Source organism: Gallus gallus, chromosome Z (assembly GCF_016699485.2).
Source record: "Gallus gallus isolate bGalGal1 chromosome Z, bGalGal1.mat.broiler.GRCg7b, whole genome shotgun sequence".
Taxonomy (NCBI): domain Eukaryota; kingdom Metazoa; phylum Chordata; class Aves; order Galliformes; family Phasianidae; genus Gallus; species Gallus gallus.
Genome location: NC_052572.1, coordinates 16,379,960 through 16,397,563, shown reverse-complemented (window position 1 = coordinate 16,397,563; position 17,604 = coordinate 16,379,960). Strand labels below are relative to the sequence as shown.

Sequence of the window (17,604 nt, the reverse complement as noted above, 5' to 3'; positions counted from 1 at the left end):
GTAGACAGCTGATCTCAGTGATGTCTACACTGTTGAGTTAGGGGAAAAAGCAGTCATTTAATTCACTAGGACAGGTGTGTCAGACACCTAAAGCAGTGAAGTAGTGTGTAAAGTAGTATGTAAAGTAGAATCTTAGAATTATAGAGTCATAGAATCAATGAGGTTGGAACAGACCTCTAAGATCATCCAGTCTAACGGTCCATATATCACCAATATTGCCCACTAAACCATGTCCTTCAGTACAACAGCTAGATGGGATTATCTCTGTTCTGTGTCGTTTTCAGGCTATGTAGCCGTATTAGCACTGTTTGAACCCTACGTATTCATGGTATTTGATATACTTTCTTTTTCTCCCTCCCACCACTCTGGTGTATACTGAGACCTACTGAATACTGGATGATATTCTATTTTGCAACAATGATTTTTGTGAACAGATTGGACCTTCCTAGCATGAATGTAGTGGAGTGAACACCTCTGTGAACACCTCCAGGGTCAGTGATTCCACTACCTCCCGGGCAGCCTGTTCCAGGTCCTGACCTCTCTTTCAGAGCACAAGTATTCCTAATGTCCAGCCTGACTCTCCCCTGGCACAACTCGAGGCCGTTCCCTCTAGTCCTATTGCTAGTTACGTGGGAGAACCACAACCACCTTTCAGGTAGCTGTAGAGAGCAATAGTCTCCCTTGAACCTCCTCTTCTCCAGACTAAATAATCCCAGCTTCATCAGCCACTCCTCATAAGACTTGTGCTCCAGACCCCTCATCAGCTTCATTACCCTTCTCTGAACACACCCTAGGGCCTCGGTGTCTTTCTTCTAGTAAGGGGCCCCAAACTGAGCACATTACACCAGTTATAGCCTCACCAGTGCTGAGTACAGAGGGATGATCCCTTCCTGGCTTCTGCTGGCAACACTGTTTCTGATCCAAGCCAGGATACCATTGGCCTTCCTGGCTACTGGTCATACTGCAGGCTCATGTTCAGCCAAGCACTGACCAATACCTCCCAGTATGTTTCCTCTACACAGTCTTCCAGCCACTCTGCCCCCAGCCTGCATTGTTGCCTGAGGTTGTTGGGGCCAAACTGCAGGACCCAGCACTTGGTTTTGTTGAACTTCATCCAATTGGCCTCAGACCAGGAATTCAGCGTGTCCAGATCGCTCTGTAGGGTCTTTCTACCCCCAGGCAGATCAACGCTTCCTCCCATCTTGGTGTCATCTGCAAACTTACTGAGGATGCACTCAGGTGCCTTCATCCAGGTCATCAGTAAAGATATTGAACTGGACAGGCCCCAGTGCCAGCCCTGGTGAACACTGCTTGTGACTGGTCACCATCTGGATGTGACTCCATTCACCACCACTCTCTGGGCCTGGCCATCCAGCCAGTTCTTTAGCTAGCAAAAGTGGTACTGTGAGCCCTTCTTCCCTGGCACACACACACACCACATCAACAAGAAAGCAAACTGAATATCACATTTAGAGCCTGTTCCTAACTTTAGTGTTCTCTACTAGAAGTCATGACCTAGCATTTATGTGATTGCCAGGGTTAACCCTGACAGATGGGTTAATCCTGGCAAATTGCACATCAGTTTAAAACATGTGGAGTTGCCCCCTTCATCTCCCCATCCACCTCAGTTCCTCTGAGAATCATCCAAATCCACTTTGGGAAGGGGATTTTCTTAAGCGGTGGTTTAAGAATAACAGATCTTGTTACACAATCCAACAAAGGGTAAATATTTTAAACCCAATGATCTGTTTTCCACTAAACCTGTTAGTGACGAACAGAAAAGGACTAATAGGGATAACAAAGTTTCACAATAGACGTTGGCAAAATGTTTGAAAGTCCAACTGGGTCAGTATACACTTGCTTTCTTAGCCGTGTAATATGAACCTCAGAGGAACTGAAAGGCATTGAAAAGTGAAGTAAGGATTTCAAAGGAAAAACACAGAAACTGGCAGAGAGAAGTATAGATTTTTGATGTGAAGAGCAGACCTGCAGGAACAATATTCACATCCTTTAAAGCCAGACTGTCTTCTGAAAAAATTATGAAATTGATATTCATGTCAGAGTTCAAAGAAAAACTCAAATGGCAGAGAGTGTGTGCATTGTGTCTTCAACAGAAGCTTTAGCACTCTCCAGTCCTGCTCCTGCCTATATATCTTAGCATACATTTACTGATTACATATTGTTTAGACTGAGCTATGTCCTAATTAGCATAGAGTACTTGGTCTGTGTCAGGGTGGAGGCCAGTCACAAGCGGTGTCCTGCAGGGGTCGGTCTTGGGACTGGTGCTCTTCAACATCTTTATCAATGACATAGACAATGGCATCAAGTGCACCCTCAGCAAGTTTGCGGATGACGCCAAGCTGAGTGGTACAATCGATGCATTGGAAGGAAGGGAAGCCATCCAGAGGGACCTGGACAGGCTGGAGAAGTGGGCCCATGAGAACCTAATGAGGTTCAATAAAGCCAAGTGCAGGGTGCTGCATGTGGGTTGGGGCAATCCCAGGTATTAAAAACTTGGGGAAGATGTCCTTGAGAGCAGCCCTGTGGAGAAGGACTTGGGGGTCCTGGTAGATGAGAAGCTGGACATGAGCCAGCAGTGTGCACTTGCAGCCCGGAAGGCCAGCTGTGTTCTGGGCTGCATTAAAAGAAGTGTGGCCAGCAGGGAGAGGGAGGTAATTGTCCCCCTCTACTCAGCTCTTTTGAGGCCCCATCTGGAGTATGGTGTCCAGGCCTGGGGACCCCAGTATAGGAAGGACATGGAGCTCTTGGAGCAGGTCCAGAGGAGGGCCACTAAGATGATCAGAGGGCTGGAGGACCTCTCCTGCAAGGAAAGGTTGAGGGAACTAGGCTTGTTTAGTTTGGAAAGAGAAGGCTCCGGGGAGACCTCATTGTGGCCTTCCAGTACTTGAAGGGAGCATATAAACAGGAATGGGAACGGCTATTTACAAGGGTGGATAGTGATAGGACAAGGGTGAATGGCTTTAAACTGAGACAGGGGAGGTTTAGGTTGGATATTAGGAAGAAGTTTTTCACCCAGAGGGTGGTGAAGCACTGGAACAGGTTGCCCAAGGAGGCTGTGGATGCTCCATCCATGGAGGCATTCAAGGCCAGGCTGGATGTGGCTCTGGGCAGACTGGTCTGGTGGTTGGCGACCCTGCATATAGCAAGGGGGTTGAAACTAGATGATCATTGTGGTCCTTTTCAACCCAGGCCATTCTATGATTCTCTGATTCTACATACATACTTCTTGTGATTTTCTGTCCAGATGAGCATAATTTGTGTCTATTACCTGGAAATTATGCTCGTGGGATATAAGGTAGATGGGGAAGACATGTTCCCACTCATTTGTGATCCTCTAAATTGAGGTCCAGTATGAAAGTCTGTTAATTTATGTAATTTTATGCCTTCCAAAACAGTCAGTGAGCTTCAGCCCATTTCCTGGAGCATTAATATTGATACAGCTCCAATAACCACTCCCAGCAGCAGTAGGTACCTTCTCCCAGATATTTATCAGACAGTTATAGGAGTTATAGGTATGCAACAAGAAGATGAGAAACTCTGTCTGCTAAAAAAAATGCCTTTAACTCAAATTCTTGACAATTTTGCCTCAAAATTGTAGTAACTGTTGTCTGATTTGTGGAATTAAAACTCATTGCTTCTTCCTTTTTATTTTTCTATCACAAAGAGTTACTCAATCATTTGCTAGACATTTCTTAATCAAACCTGGCTCCCTTAAGAAACCCTGCTTAATCACATATTAATTGTAAATGGATGAAGTGAGATGGATTTCAGTCTTAATACATAGCTTTGGTTTGCTTTTTTTCTTATATTGTTTGCAGATTGTAAAAAATATAATGCTTAATCTCCAAGAGAATACCTTTCGTTACATTCATAACTGCTAAATTGGAGCTACTGCCAATTGTACTTTTGCTCAATTATTTTCCATTTGCTGCTGAACCTTGAGTTAAAGATGAAATATCAGACTAGGCTGTGGGGGATAAACCTGGTAGCAGAATTAAGTGTCATCTAGTTGACCAGATGCACAAAGTATTCCTGATCACATTGCAAAAAATCTTACCATCCTACAAAAAAAATTTTAGATGACATGCTGGCAAGCCAATGATGATTGAGACCTGAAGGTACTGTGTATGAAAAACTGTGTTGCAGCAGTGTCTCAGAATACTTGCTTTGCTTTCTAATTACATTTTTGGTACTTGTGTGTTGATATCTATAGGCATGTTTTCAAATATTGGAAAACTATGTTGCAAAGAAGGCCAGAGACTTTGAATGAATTTTCGACTCTAAGATCCTCAAAAAACAGATCCCTAAGATAAACCACAAAAACACAGCTCACTAGTTTCTGAAGTTCTTGAGAGTCCCCAGAACCATAACAATAGTGTCATCAGAGCATTTTTTTTTTTTTTTTTTTCTAACTAATGCGGCTATGGGAAATTTTAAGCTGAACCCAAGAAGTCTGATGCATACTGGTATCTGTTGTGGCATAGTGTAAAATGACTAAAACAAGAATAATAATCTCTTGACACTGGTGTTTTGTGAGCAGGGAAATGACAGACTGCGCATCAGTGGCCATTAATAAGGGCCCAGAGATGAGAACACTCAACAAGCAACATTAATGTGTATAATTCCCCCATAGGTATTGTATTTCATGCACAGTGTTGGCTCACACAATTGCAAAACTTTACATGCATTTTTAGGGCAAACTGAGATCCTTCAACAAGATGCAAAGGCTGTATGATGGAAGATCAGCCAAAGGAAATGTTTATTATGGAGACTATCTCATTACTACAGGAAGAATAACATTTAACGTGAAGCAATCTTAAGAATCTTAGAATCATTTTATGACTTGGGTTGGAAGGGACCTCAAAGGTCATCTAGTTCCAACACCTCACCATGGGCAGGGCTGCTAACCCTAGATCAAGCAGCAGATCAGGATGCCCAAGGCCCCATCCAGCCTGGCCTTGAACACTTCCAGGGACAGGGCATCCACAGCCTCTCTGAGAAACCTGTTCCAGCACCTCACCATATGTTCCAAGATGGACCCTGGAGGACATTGCTTATCACCAGACTCCACCTGGATATAGAACCATTTACCACAACCCTCTAGCTGTGATTTTCCAACCATTTCTGGACCCCTCAGTTCAAAAAAAAGACAGGGATCACTTAGGAGTCCAGTGGAGGGCCACACAGATTATTAAAGGCCTGGAACATCTCCCATATGAGGAAAGGCTGAGTAACCTGGGTCTGTTCAGCCTGGGGAAAAGAAGACTGAGAGGTGATCTGATCAATGTCTCTAAATATCTAAAGGGATTTGGGAGGTAAATGTATGAGGCCAGGCTCTTCTTGGTAGTGCGTAGTGATAGGACAAGGAGTAACAGCCTAAAATTTGAACATAGGAAGTTCTGTACTAATGTGGAAGTACTTTATGGTAAGAGTGATGGAACACTGGAACAGGTTGAACAGAGAAGTGGTGGAGCCTCCTTCTGTGGAGACATTCAAGACCAATCTAGGCGCCTACCTGTGTGACCTGTTGCAGGGTACCTGCTTTAGCAGGAGGGTTGGACTCAATGATCTCTAGAGGTCCATTCCAACCCATGCAATTCTGTGATTCTGTGATTCCTTATCCACTAAACTGTTTACCCTTCAAATCTATATCTCTTCTATTTAGAGACAAGAATGTGGTGTGAGACCATGTCTTTTGTATTTTTATGTTAGAAGGCACTAAAAAAATGAACAGTTGAGAAGTTACCGTTTTTAATCTTACTGTGTTGCTGGGAGAGTTTTCTTCAGGGCAGATAGAATCACAGAGTCATAGAATCACCAAGATTTGAAAGGACCATCAACATAATCTAGACTAACCGTCAGTTTACCACTAGTATTTTCCCAATAAACCATGTCCCTTATACAACATCTAAATGGTCATTAATTTTTCCTAATACTCAACCTGAGCCTCCCCTATTGAAACTTAAAGCCATTATCTCTAGTCCTATCACTAGTTACATGGGAGAAGAGGCCAACATCCACCTTGACACAACCGCGTTTCGGGTAGTTATAGAAAGCTATAAGGTCTCCCCTCTGTGTCCTCTCCAGACTAAACAATCCCAGTTCCCTCAGCTGCTCCTCATAAGACTTGTGCTCCGGTCCTCTCACCAGTTTCGTTGCCCTTCTCTGGACATGTTCCAGGGCCTTGATGTCTTTCCTGTAGTGAGGGGCCCAAAACTGAACACAGTGCACAAGGTGTGGCCTCACCAGGGCTGAGTACAGGAGGTGATCTTTGAATCATAGATCACAGAATCCTTAGAATTTGAAGGGACTTTTAAAGGTTATCTAGTCCAACTCCCCTGCAGTGAAATGCAACATCCACAGCTAGAACAGGTTACTCAGAGCCTGGTTCAGCTGGGCCTTGAATGTCTTCAGGAACAGGGCACCCACTACATCGCTGGGCAACCTGTTCAAGTGCTTCACCACACTCATTTTAAAAGACTTTTTCCTTACATCCAACCTAAATCTACTCTCTTTAAGTCTGAAAAGATTACTCCTTGTCCTATTACCAAAGACCCTGCTAAAAAGTCTATCCCTTTCTTTCCTGTAGCTCTCCTTTAGATACTGAAAGGCCCCCTGGAACATTCTCTTCTCCTACCTGAACAGCTCCAGCTCTTTCAGCCTGCCCTCATAGGGAGGTATTGCATCCCTTGGATCAATTTTGTGGCACTCTTCTGGACAGAGTCCAGTAGGTCCATGTCTCTCCTGTACTGAGGACTCCACTGGATGCAGTACTCCAAGTGAGGCCTCACCAGTGCAGTGTAGAGGGGCAGGATTGCTTCCCTTGCTCTGCTGGCCCTCCTTCTTTTGATGTAGCCCAGGATACGGTTGGTTTTCTGGACTGTGAGGGCGTACTGCTGGCTCATAACCCACTCATCATTCACCAGTACCCCAAAGTCCTTTTTGGCAGGGCTGCACTCAATCATTTCATCCCCCAGCTTGTATTGGTGGTGTCATTGAGAGTGTCTTGGTGACTGCATTGGCCAATTCCCTCAGGACTGTGGGATACATCTCATCAGGACCCATAGACTTGTGGATGTTCAAGTTCCTCAGGGGGTCATGAACCTGATCTATGCTCACAGTGGGAGAGACATTATTCCTCCAGTCCTCTCCTTCTGAACCAATCATTTGAGGGCTGTGTGAAGAGCAGTTATCAGAGAAGATGGAGGCAAAGAAATGCTGAGTACCCCAGTTTTCTCTTTGTCTATTGTTACCAGTTTGTCTGTGTCACTCATTAGTCAGGGTACACCCTCTAGGAGCTTCCTTTTCTGATTGAGGTACCTCTAGAAGCCTTTCTTGTTCATCTTGGCACCCCTTGTCAAGTTTAGTTCAAGCTGGGCCTTGGCTTTCCTGACCCCATCCCTACACAGCCTAGCAGCGTCCTTATACTCTTCCCATGGTACCTGCCCCTGTTTCCACTGTCTGTGCATTTTCTGCATTTTTGATCATGTTGAATACTAGGAAAAACTTATTCCCAGAACATAGTGAGGTATTAGAACAGGCTGCACAGAGAGGTGGTGGAGTCACCGTCCCTAAAGGTGTTCAAGAAAAAGGTAGGTATGGTACTGAGTGACACAATATCATGGGGATGGTGATGATGGGTTGATGGTTGGACCACATCAGGCAAGTCCAACCCATGGAACGGCAAAGCCTGTCCTGCAGCTGTCCTTTGTCTCTCTCTGTTATGACAGCAGCCGTCAGCTCTGCCAAGCTGACAGAGCTGCCAACATGGCCTCAGGTGCACACCCTTTTCTCAGCAACAACCAGAAATTGGTGTGGGATTGACACTGTCTGGACTGAAACAAGGACATGGGCATGGCACAGTGCAGTGCTAATGCATATTTTGCCAAATAGTGTTATGCAATTTTATACATTGGTTAAACACAGTACAGTGAATAGTAAAAAAAAATGCAGCCTTGCTTTCTGATTTGATAAAGGAATTTGAGAATAGGTTTTGAGATTGCTGGAAAAATCATCACTTTTGTATATGTTTGTGACTTCATTTTCAGTTGACATAAACTCATGGCATGCAAATTTAAAATGGAATATATAGAGTTGCAATCATATTTCAACTCAAAAATCTGAGAATGTCTCTTATCAGAGAAAAATATCCCTTTCTTCACAATCACACCTTACTTATGTCATCACTTTTTGGCGGTACATACATTTTTGACCAACTGTTGTCAAGGACAAAGGAAAGGAAGGGTAACATTTAATCAAAAATCTCTGACAAAAACCTTGAGAACTCACCAAAAATCAAAACCATTTCTGGCAAACAAACCTGATGTATTAGTTTCACAGGAACAGGGTTGAATATCCCTCCAGTTTTTCTTTTTTTTTTCTTTTTTCTTTTTAATTCTTTAATAATAATAATTAAAAAAAATGAAGCAAGTTTTCTTACTTGTATACTTTAACTGTACTATATGTTTCATATATGGCCCATGACAATTCCTCTTCACTCAGTGTAGCCTAGGCAAACCGAAAGGTTGGACATTTGTGGACTAGATGATCTTAATGGTCTTTTCCAAAGTTAATGATTCTATGATTCTTTGCAGAAGAAAAGCTTGAGGGTTACCCCCCCGCCCGCGACCCCCCCCTTTTTTTTTAATTGACTGTATGAGAAAAGTCAAACATCTCTATGGTATCAGTGATGATATTTGTAATTGAAGACAAGATTATACTGAAGACAGCTCACACTGTCACCCACTTCATTAAAAAGAGTCTAGCTGTGCCTTGAAAACAGACAGGAGCTACTAAAATTTCAGCAGCTCTGTAAACTTTTTTGAAGAGGTATTTCATCCTTACAGTGCTCAAACCACACATGCTCCATGAACTACTATTGCTTTCAAAATCTGAAGCATCAGGACTGCTTCTGCTAAATGCTAATAATTACAGTCTAGTTTTGTGCAAACTGAATGTAATATTGCTGTGCCCTTTGCCAAGCAAAATGGATTTCAGCCTTTTTTTTTTTTTTTAATTTGTATTGAAAATGAATCTAAAACAAAAAAAAAGTGGCTGATTTTCATCAAAATACTTCTATTTCCAGCAAACCCTAGATCATACATAGATTACCCGTAGTAGGACATTTGGTAAGCACTCCTCTGTGACTGGACAGGACGTTAGTATTACAGGATTGTGAATCACTATGAAAGTAGTCTCTGATAACAGTTAAGTCATTGCAGGTTTTGTAATTTTTTTTAAGTTAACTGTGATAAAAGAAGTGTGATATTTGTCTTCTAGAAAGATTTGATACCAATGGAAAACAGCAGACTGTATATAGTTAAGTTGCATAGAAAGTTTACTGGATGGGAAGAACGGTTGGATGAGTGAATAATCTTCAGCCTTTATGTATATAATGTCATGGAAAAAAAATCTGCTTTAGGAATTCTTCTTCTCCTTTGAAGTTTTCAAATTTGACTACAAGCACAGAATCCATACAATTAATGGCAACATCCTTCATATGCACCTTATATCACTGAAAAGCAAAAAAACTACAAAAGACATATATTAGATTTGAAAATTTTTAATCAATAAAACATATGGAATAATTTTACAGGAAAAACAGAATGCTGTGCAGAATGCTGTGATTTCTTTCTTAAAAAAATTCCATCTTAGTCATGCTTAGTGGTATAATTAATGAGAGGGTACATTCTGAATCTCTTACTTTGCTTTCTTTTTCTTTCTGGAATTGTACTGTTAACTATACAATAGTTAATCCAATGTATTAAAATAAAGAGACAGTGTGAAAGTCATTAGATGAGTGTGACCCTAACTCCAGCCACTCTTTACTGTGAGAAAGATGCAAATACTACTGGCTGCTTTTGAAGGTGTGCTCCCCTGACTCAAGCTCTCCAGAAGGAAGATGTGCTCAAAACAGCCCAGCACAGGAGCTGTACTGAAGGGCTCAGGTAAGGGTTCAGGATAGGTGGGTTGTGTCTGAGAGTGACAGGAACATAAGCAGAAGCCAAGGGGACTGCTATAATATAGATGCTGTCTGACATGTCTTCATATAGTAGACTGACAACCTATGCAACAGCCTCAGATTGAAGCAGGAGCGACTGCTTAAAGCTCTCTCTCCTTTTTCCAGCAAAGTGCAGTGCTATAGAAACATAGCTTGTCCATTCTTTCTAACATTAGCTTGTTCAGTGCTGACATTAGGAACGGACATGGGCCAGATTCCTTCGATAGCTTAAACTCTGGTTATACACCTAATTTAATATAGCTTTTCATGGGCTGTTATTTGAATTGAAAGGTGTTGCTAGTAGTTGGAATCATAATACAAGCCTAACGTGTCTTTTGTAGGAATATAACACATTACATGTTCTACTGGTTTTTCTTGACCTGCCAAATTTCATTGAGATGTCTTTGATACTTGCAATATTGATTTCAGTAGGCTTTTCTGCTGCATATTGTGAAAAGCAGTAAGAATACTGCTTTTGCAGTACTGCGTGGAAAGATTCCGTGAATAAATATAGTGATCTAACTATAATGTAGCCTGTGCAAGAGAAATGTGGTACAGTGGTATTCCCTTTACATACTTAAATTTTAAATAGATACTATAATTGAACATTTGATAATAGGACAAATGTGAAAACAGAGAAAGCATCAGAATAAACAGAATAGCAGTGTGGTTACATGAAGTTTCCTACTGCTCTTACAGAGCAAAGCGAGGCTAAAAAGAACAGAACACTGATCTCAAACATACTTTGCATTAATAACATGTATTTTTGTGCACACTTCAGGGAAACAGACTGTCCTATTGGCTATTTTAAATCAACCTGATGCTTTAAAATATGACATGAAAAGTCATCAGAAAAAGTTAAAAGTTTTTGTTAGCAGATTACCATAACTAAAGAGTGAAACAAAAAGTGTGTTGCATAAAAATAACGTGTGGATTGCATAACTCAGAGTGATTAATTTTATGAAGCTAGGAAAAATGAGCTAATGGCTAACAAACTGGGTGAATAATAATAAACACAAGTATTTCCTTTATTACCATAGACTTTATATGTGTGCATAGACGAGTCACAACTTCTTCATAATTTTTCCTTCTCAAGACCATATTGGGATATAGCTCTGTTATGCCTTTACAGAGGTATTACAAGGAAGAAAAAGTGGTGATTCTGAGGCACTCAGATGCTGTGGTGACAAGTGCCATATAATTCTTTCAAACAAATTGGAAAAACTTTATTCATTAAAAACTGAGCTTTCAACTCAGGCTGTACTGAAAACATCTTTGCAAATGTTAGTTTGGATTTTTGCCTTCCTTTGAGGACTGTTTCGCTTGCACGATGAACAAAGTAGGGATCCTACCCACAGTCTTCTGCTTCGCTTACAGCTTCCGCTCTAGTTTTCACTTTGCACTCAGGACCAGGGCAGCACATCTTGTACCCAACCCCCGGGGTCAGGCACACTTTCAGGCATGCAGACGAGCCTGGTGAGCAAGCCCACCGAGGCTGCGGATCTCCCACACTGTGCACTGCAGCCCACAGTGCTCCTGCAGAGGGCTTTGCACTCTCCTCTGAGTCATGCTACCATCAGCAGAACATTGTTATGAAATCACCAACTTTCCCACAGGCAGACACAAACTCTTTCAAACTTAATCCTACTTGCTGCATTCACATAAATCTCAGCCTTTCCCAATAACTACTCTCTAATTAAAGAACTAAATAGAAGGCACTGAGGAGAGGCAGCATATTTTAAATAATGAAGCACCTTTCAGTGCATTGCTGGAGTTGTACTCGCCGGCATGTTCAACTCTGTGGTCTCTTCTTAAAGAAAAAATGTCTTTATAAAATATATTATTGCTTTTTAAAGCTATTCCTATAAAGTCAGTGGAACCTATCTCACAAGATAAACCTTTTGAAAGTTGTAATGCTTTTTTTTTCTTTTTTTTTTTTTCTTCCCAGTGAAATTTGTACCAAGCAGAAGAATTTGCCTGGTTTTGTTGACAAGGCAAAGGTATTTCTGCAGATGAGTACATCTTACAGAAACACTCCTCAACATTTTCTTATCTATTGAGAATCGATACTAAATATTACTATGCTGAGGCAACATTGCAGTTAGCCTGCAGGCCTCCATTTGCTTGTTAGTTTTATGTGACTGCAAGTAACGTAGGAAGCTCTGAAGGACAACATATAGATAGCCAAGAGCCACAGGGAGGGATTGTTGTGGAAGGAAAACAAATGCGTGAAAGAAAAAGGGAGAAAGAAATTTCCTGCTAAGCTGAACACTCTAAATAGCTTGAGAGAAATCCTTTGCTATCTACATTTCAGTGTATTCTTATATAAACTTAAAAACTTTTAATCTTTGACACAAAATAAACATAATTTGTTAAGTGCTTATTTAGTATGCAAATTCATCACTTTAAATTCCTAAGTAACAAAGATGAGGTGAAACTTTAACTACAAGAAGAAGCTTGCCAGTGCTAAGTTTCTGTGCTCTTTTGTTAATTATCAATTTGTACACTTTAAACTCATTGGATTAAATAGCTACACAACAAATTTACAGTGAAAGTTTATGAAGCACCCCCTTGGCTACTCCAAGATATACAGCAAGTCAAACTTTCAGGGTACCTCTAAACATTTTCTGCATAAATATGAATATATCAATCTGCAGACACAACTGTTCCTCTGCTCATTTGAGTAAAGCGTGCAATTAGTTGGGCTTGAATAATTTGTGCATACATTTCCAGGTCTGCCAAAAATCCCCTTCAAGTTCAAACAGTTACATGAATTAATGGATATATCCCCAGTGATCCACTTGACAATAAAATTTTCTTGGCATATCAGCTGGACCCAGTAAAACAAGTTGAAAGAGAAGTTCAATGAATTTCAGTAACTTTCATGCAAAGTTCTGCAGGTGCTTCTGTCTTTTGAATTGTCATTACCTCAGTTGCCATGAAGAATTTGGTTCATTTTCAAAGTTTGAAAATTCTGTAGCTGGTGATCCATTAAAAGGAGAAAATTTTGAATATGTTATTTTCTCTTTGAAAATCATAGTTATTAAAAACTGGGATTGCTACATACAGATGACTTGTTGCATAATTTGGGATGAAAAGGTGTTCCACATATATATAGGCGTAGAAAAATATGGTTAGCCATTTTTCATACTAAAAAATGCTAGAATCTTCGAACTCAGTTACTCTTCAAAAACGAGTAACACTTGAAAGTATGTCCTTGAGTATCACAAAGTGACATAAGGCTGTTTATTCTTCCTTTGATTCATTCAGGTGTTTAATTTGTTTGCTCGATGTTCTGCTCTGTTTTTTTTTTTTTTTTTTTTTGTTTTTTTGTAATGCACTGGAGTTTAAAAAATATTGTGAATACTGCATGTATATCTAAGTTTTTAATTGTACAGTCACATTTTTGAGGCAGACCTGAGGAAAAAAATTCTTTTTCGGTTTTGTGTTGTTTTTTATTCTTCATTTCTCCATTTTCTTCTTCAGTGGCCTCTTGAAAAATCCAGCCTGCAGAAGAGAAATGAAGTGAATAAAGAACCACTAAAAGCTAACAGCCCATACTGGTAGCATTTATATGCTAAGTTCTTACCACTACTTTCATACTTGCAGAACAGTAAATAGTCATGTAATTTTTTATCAGTGAAGTACAACATTGCTTTTCCTGGAATGGAAAAACTAAAGAAATGTCACAAAAGCAGACAAAAAGTGATTGCTGAATCACTGTTATGCGCACATGGTGTCAGTGATTAAAGTGCTTAGTAATAGCCTGCAGTCAGATAAACAAAACGTTCTTAATGCTTTTCAAGATTTTTTCAAGGGATTATGTATGTTGTAATTAAAAAAACTACAGCCTTTAAACTTTAATATAAATGGAATATTTAGCTTGGAGAAGAGTGCCCACTTGTGGCAATAATTACACCACAGGCTTAGCATTTCTTGCAGGAAGAAAAACTCACCACACATAGGCAGCACAAAGGCAAAATAACCTTACAGTACTAAAATCTCTTCTTATTTTTTTCTCATAATATACAGTTATGAATATATCTGTACGAGCTTCAATCATTAAGCATTGCATGTTACACCTCAGAAAAATGTACTCATTTTGTCATTTCTCCAAGACCCATCCCGATTTACCTACTGGATAATTTTAGTGTCCAGGTTCTAATTATAAGGAGGACAGGACACATAAGTTAAGCATATATATTTTTTTTATTTTCATGAAAACAAGGATGTGCAGCTTACCTTCCACAAAGCAAATATGAGCAGTGCAAGAATCAAGAGTCCAGCGAAGATACTCAGGAGGATAACCCATAAGGGGACTGAACCCGGAGGGAGTTCTTTGGAAATCTTAATCATGGTCTGCAAAGTGTTCAGAATGTAAGCAATAAATAAATTTTCCCTTTAAAATATCATCAGAGCAGCATGACTGATATCAATACACACTTAGTTTCCAAGGTACTACTTCATTCTAAGTACAAGAATTTGCAGGAAGGAATTAAAAAAAAAAAACAACCCTCAAACACGGGATCTTATATTTACATAATAGCTTGCACCTTGTAAGCATATCTGTTCCATGAGGAATGGACTCAGTTAATAGTATCAGTTCATAACCGTTTGTATAAAGCACTTAGTATAAAAAATGTGCGTAGTTGAAGAATATGCTATGGAGTTTCTTCAGTGTTTCTTCTCCTTTCCTCTCTGAAAGATGGCAGTGATTAGCAAACTTAGAGTAAAAGGCCACATGTGTACTACCTTACTTTTACACTAAACTTATGTGGTGTAAACTAAACAAGTAAGGAACATTCATGTTTGAATGAAACTGATGATACAGTCTGAATTATTTTAGCTTAAGAATTTATTAAAGAGACAACTTTATACTTCAAAAGACATCAAAGAGCTGAACACAAACATTCAGCTTGAAATTACATCTGTTATTCCTGCTATTCCTGACTGCTATTCCTGAAATTATATGGATTGTAAAGGCGTCTGTCTTTATCTACAAGGACGTCACCTGTGTTTTTACTTCTGGATTGAACTTCAACCTATTGCTTAAAATGCTTGCCTCAATACAGGATCAGTTAATAGCTGACTTGTGAGATTTGCATTCCAAAAATATTTTGCACACTGAAGGACTCAAAATTTTGGGGTATTAAGAGTAACAACTCATAATAAGTCTTGTGCTTAAAAATATACATTGTAGTAAATAAGCTCCTGTATGTATAAGTTATCACAGGAAAGCAATGCATTAGCCACTGTGAACCTCTTGGAATAAAACATGTGACAGTGAAAGTAATAAATCTAACAAAATAAAAGACGTTCTGCATTATATCTGATATATCTGCTATGAAGTTAGATACAAGATCCTGTTAAGAACTCATGAATAAGCAACTCTAGGTTTTAATAGGAGCTCATTATGAAAATGTTGTTTCCAATGTAGTGTACAAGAAAATGATCAAAATATTTCTGCAAAATAAAAGATTCAATTTCAAACTTATTTCTTGGGTAATGGAGTAAAAAGAATTAATATTAGGAATAGTAAAGAAAATAAAATGTATAATGTAGAATCACTTACAAGTAACCCAGGAGGGCTTTGAAAACACTATCAATTCATTAAAAAGATTATTTTAATTATGCTTTTAATTAACAGTGATACAAGAAGCATTTACACTGCAACCGGCAGAAGTACTTCAGACGTGTCCCAGGTACATGGGTTGGCTAATTCTGACATTTGGCTGAAATGTGAATTCATTTACTTGTATTTAGAGTAGGATTGTACATTAGAACAGATAGCAATCAATTCACTAGTAATGAGTGACAACAAATGGTTCAGTAGAAGATATCCTAAGAAAAGTAAATCCATGAACTATCATGTTGTTACCTCTAGTTTTTGATGGTCATTTCTCAAAATCAGTGATGAGTTTTCACTCCGAAGTAATGCTTTCACAACAAGGGTTAAGCTGTGAATACTTGCCTGGGAGAGGAAAGAAATGCCAGTGGTTTATAGTAGGTATTTTGAAGTAGAAAGCTTTGCAGAAATGAGAAGTTTGGAAGCAAAACTTAATGCTCAAGGTCTGGGAGAATGAAAACTCAGTGTCAAATATCAATCAAAAATCCCTTATAGATCTAAAAAGACTTTCCAGCTTAAAATTTGCTTAAAAATAATTTGCTTCAATATGTCCCTCCATACATCTGCTGAATTAGAATTTGTGCACGGGTAACCAACTAGTGGAAAAAACCCCATCAATACAGAAAAAATAAGAATTGCCTTTCTATTGTGTTTTGAATTTCCTGTTCAGTTCTAAATACTCTAAGGTTAATAAAACATATGGAAATTAATTTTGTAGAAATTTAAAAAAAGGAAGAGAAACATTTTAAAATACTTGATGAATATGCAGACAAGAAAATTAAAGATATAATTTCAAGAAACACTGCAAACATTGGCTTATTTTTTCCAAACCTGAAGATGGGATTTACTTACTTTTATAATGGTAGGTTTCCATACTCTTAAAGAAACATTCACTTGAGATATGTCAGATGGGGCCAGGGCACAATTAATAGATGCACAGCTGAATGTATCACACTCCTGTTTAAAAGTCAGCAACATGAGCTAATAGCAGTAGATTTTTCACATTATTAAAATAAAAATGTGTAAACATACCTATAGATCATTGTCTTGTTGTGATATCAATCCTAAAAGGGTATGAATGTGTTTTTCTTTTTTAAATGTAAAAACTACGCCACAGTATATAAAATGAGTTGAGATACTCATGGTATGGTAGAACAGCCCCTTAAAATCCTGTAGCCTGTAGGAACCTCAGTTACTGTAGCTGTGCAGCAGAATTCTCTGACAGTGGCATAGCCTGTAATTGCAAGATATACTTTTCTGTCAGCACAGCTATGGCTTAAACATTCAAAACTGTGGGATATCTGAATTGAGATATCTGAATTCAGGTGTCTTTACTTACCAGTTTGGGAGTACAGCAGACATGTTTGATAATTTGAAAACATGCTAGCCTGGATTGCCACCACCTCTATGAAGGATATGTAACAAGCATGGCAAAACACTCATCTCTAGGCACAGTTTCATTTGTACCAGAAACTGAGCTTGTACCACTTGCATCTCTCTGCTGAGTAGGTAGTATGATGTCCTTCCACTCAATATGACAACATAACTATGTTAGCAAAATTATACTCAACAGCTATTCTGTCTAAATGTGAGAGGCCAAACCTTTCCAAATTGCTCCAGCAACTACATTTCTACCAATTGTATTTGAAAGTATTTTTAACTGATCATCTGAAAAGCTGCAAGGAAAATGAGAGTTGTCAATATTATCTGACAATTGCAGTGGGAAAGTAGAAGGTGAGGTTTACTTGTCTGTCCATAGTGCTGCCACTATTTACACAGTTGTTGAATTAAAAACCAAAGCAAACAAAAAACATCAACAAAAAAACAAGCCTCAAATTCAGTTCTGCATACAGTTTAGTAGCCAGAAATAATAAAAATATAAAGCTAGTCCTACATAGAGATACCTTTTAAGGCTACTAAATAAAGTGATTTTGCAGAGGATGTAGTTTGACAGAAA

The 17,604-nt window shown here is 39.3% G+C and overlaps 1 protein-coding gene across 1 annotated transcript in view; it reads right to left on the bottom strand.

The window, feature by feature from the left end:
* Positions 1-9,567: 9,567 nt before the first annotated feature.
* ITGA1 (integrin subunit alpha 1) overlaps positions 9,568-17,604 on the bottom strand; it is a 76,315-nt gene continuing 68,278 nt past the window's right edge. The window contains exons 27-30 of the mRNA NM_205069.2: positions 16,500-16,604; positions 15,900-15,992; positions 14,264-14,380; positions 9,568-13,528 (exon numbers count right to left, since the gene is read on the bottom strand). Of these exons, the coding sequence (NP_990400.2) occupies positions 13,484-13,528; positions 14,264-14,380; positions 15,900-15,992; positions 16,500-16,604 (360 nt within the window). The 3' untranslated portion in view covers positions 9,568-13,483. The remainder of the gene's footprint in view (positions 13,529-14,263; positions 14,381-15,899; positions 15,993-16,499; positions 16,605-17,604) is intronic.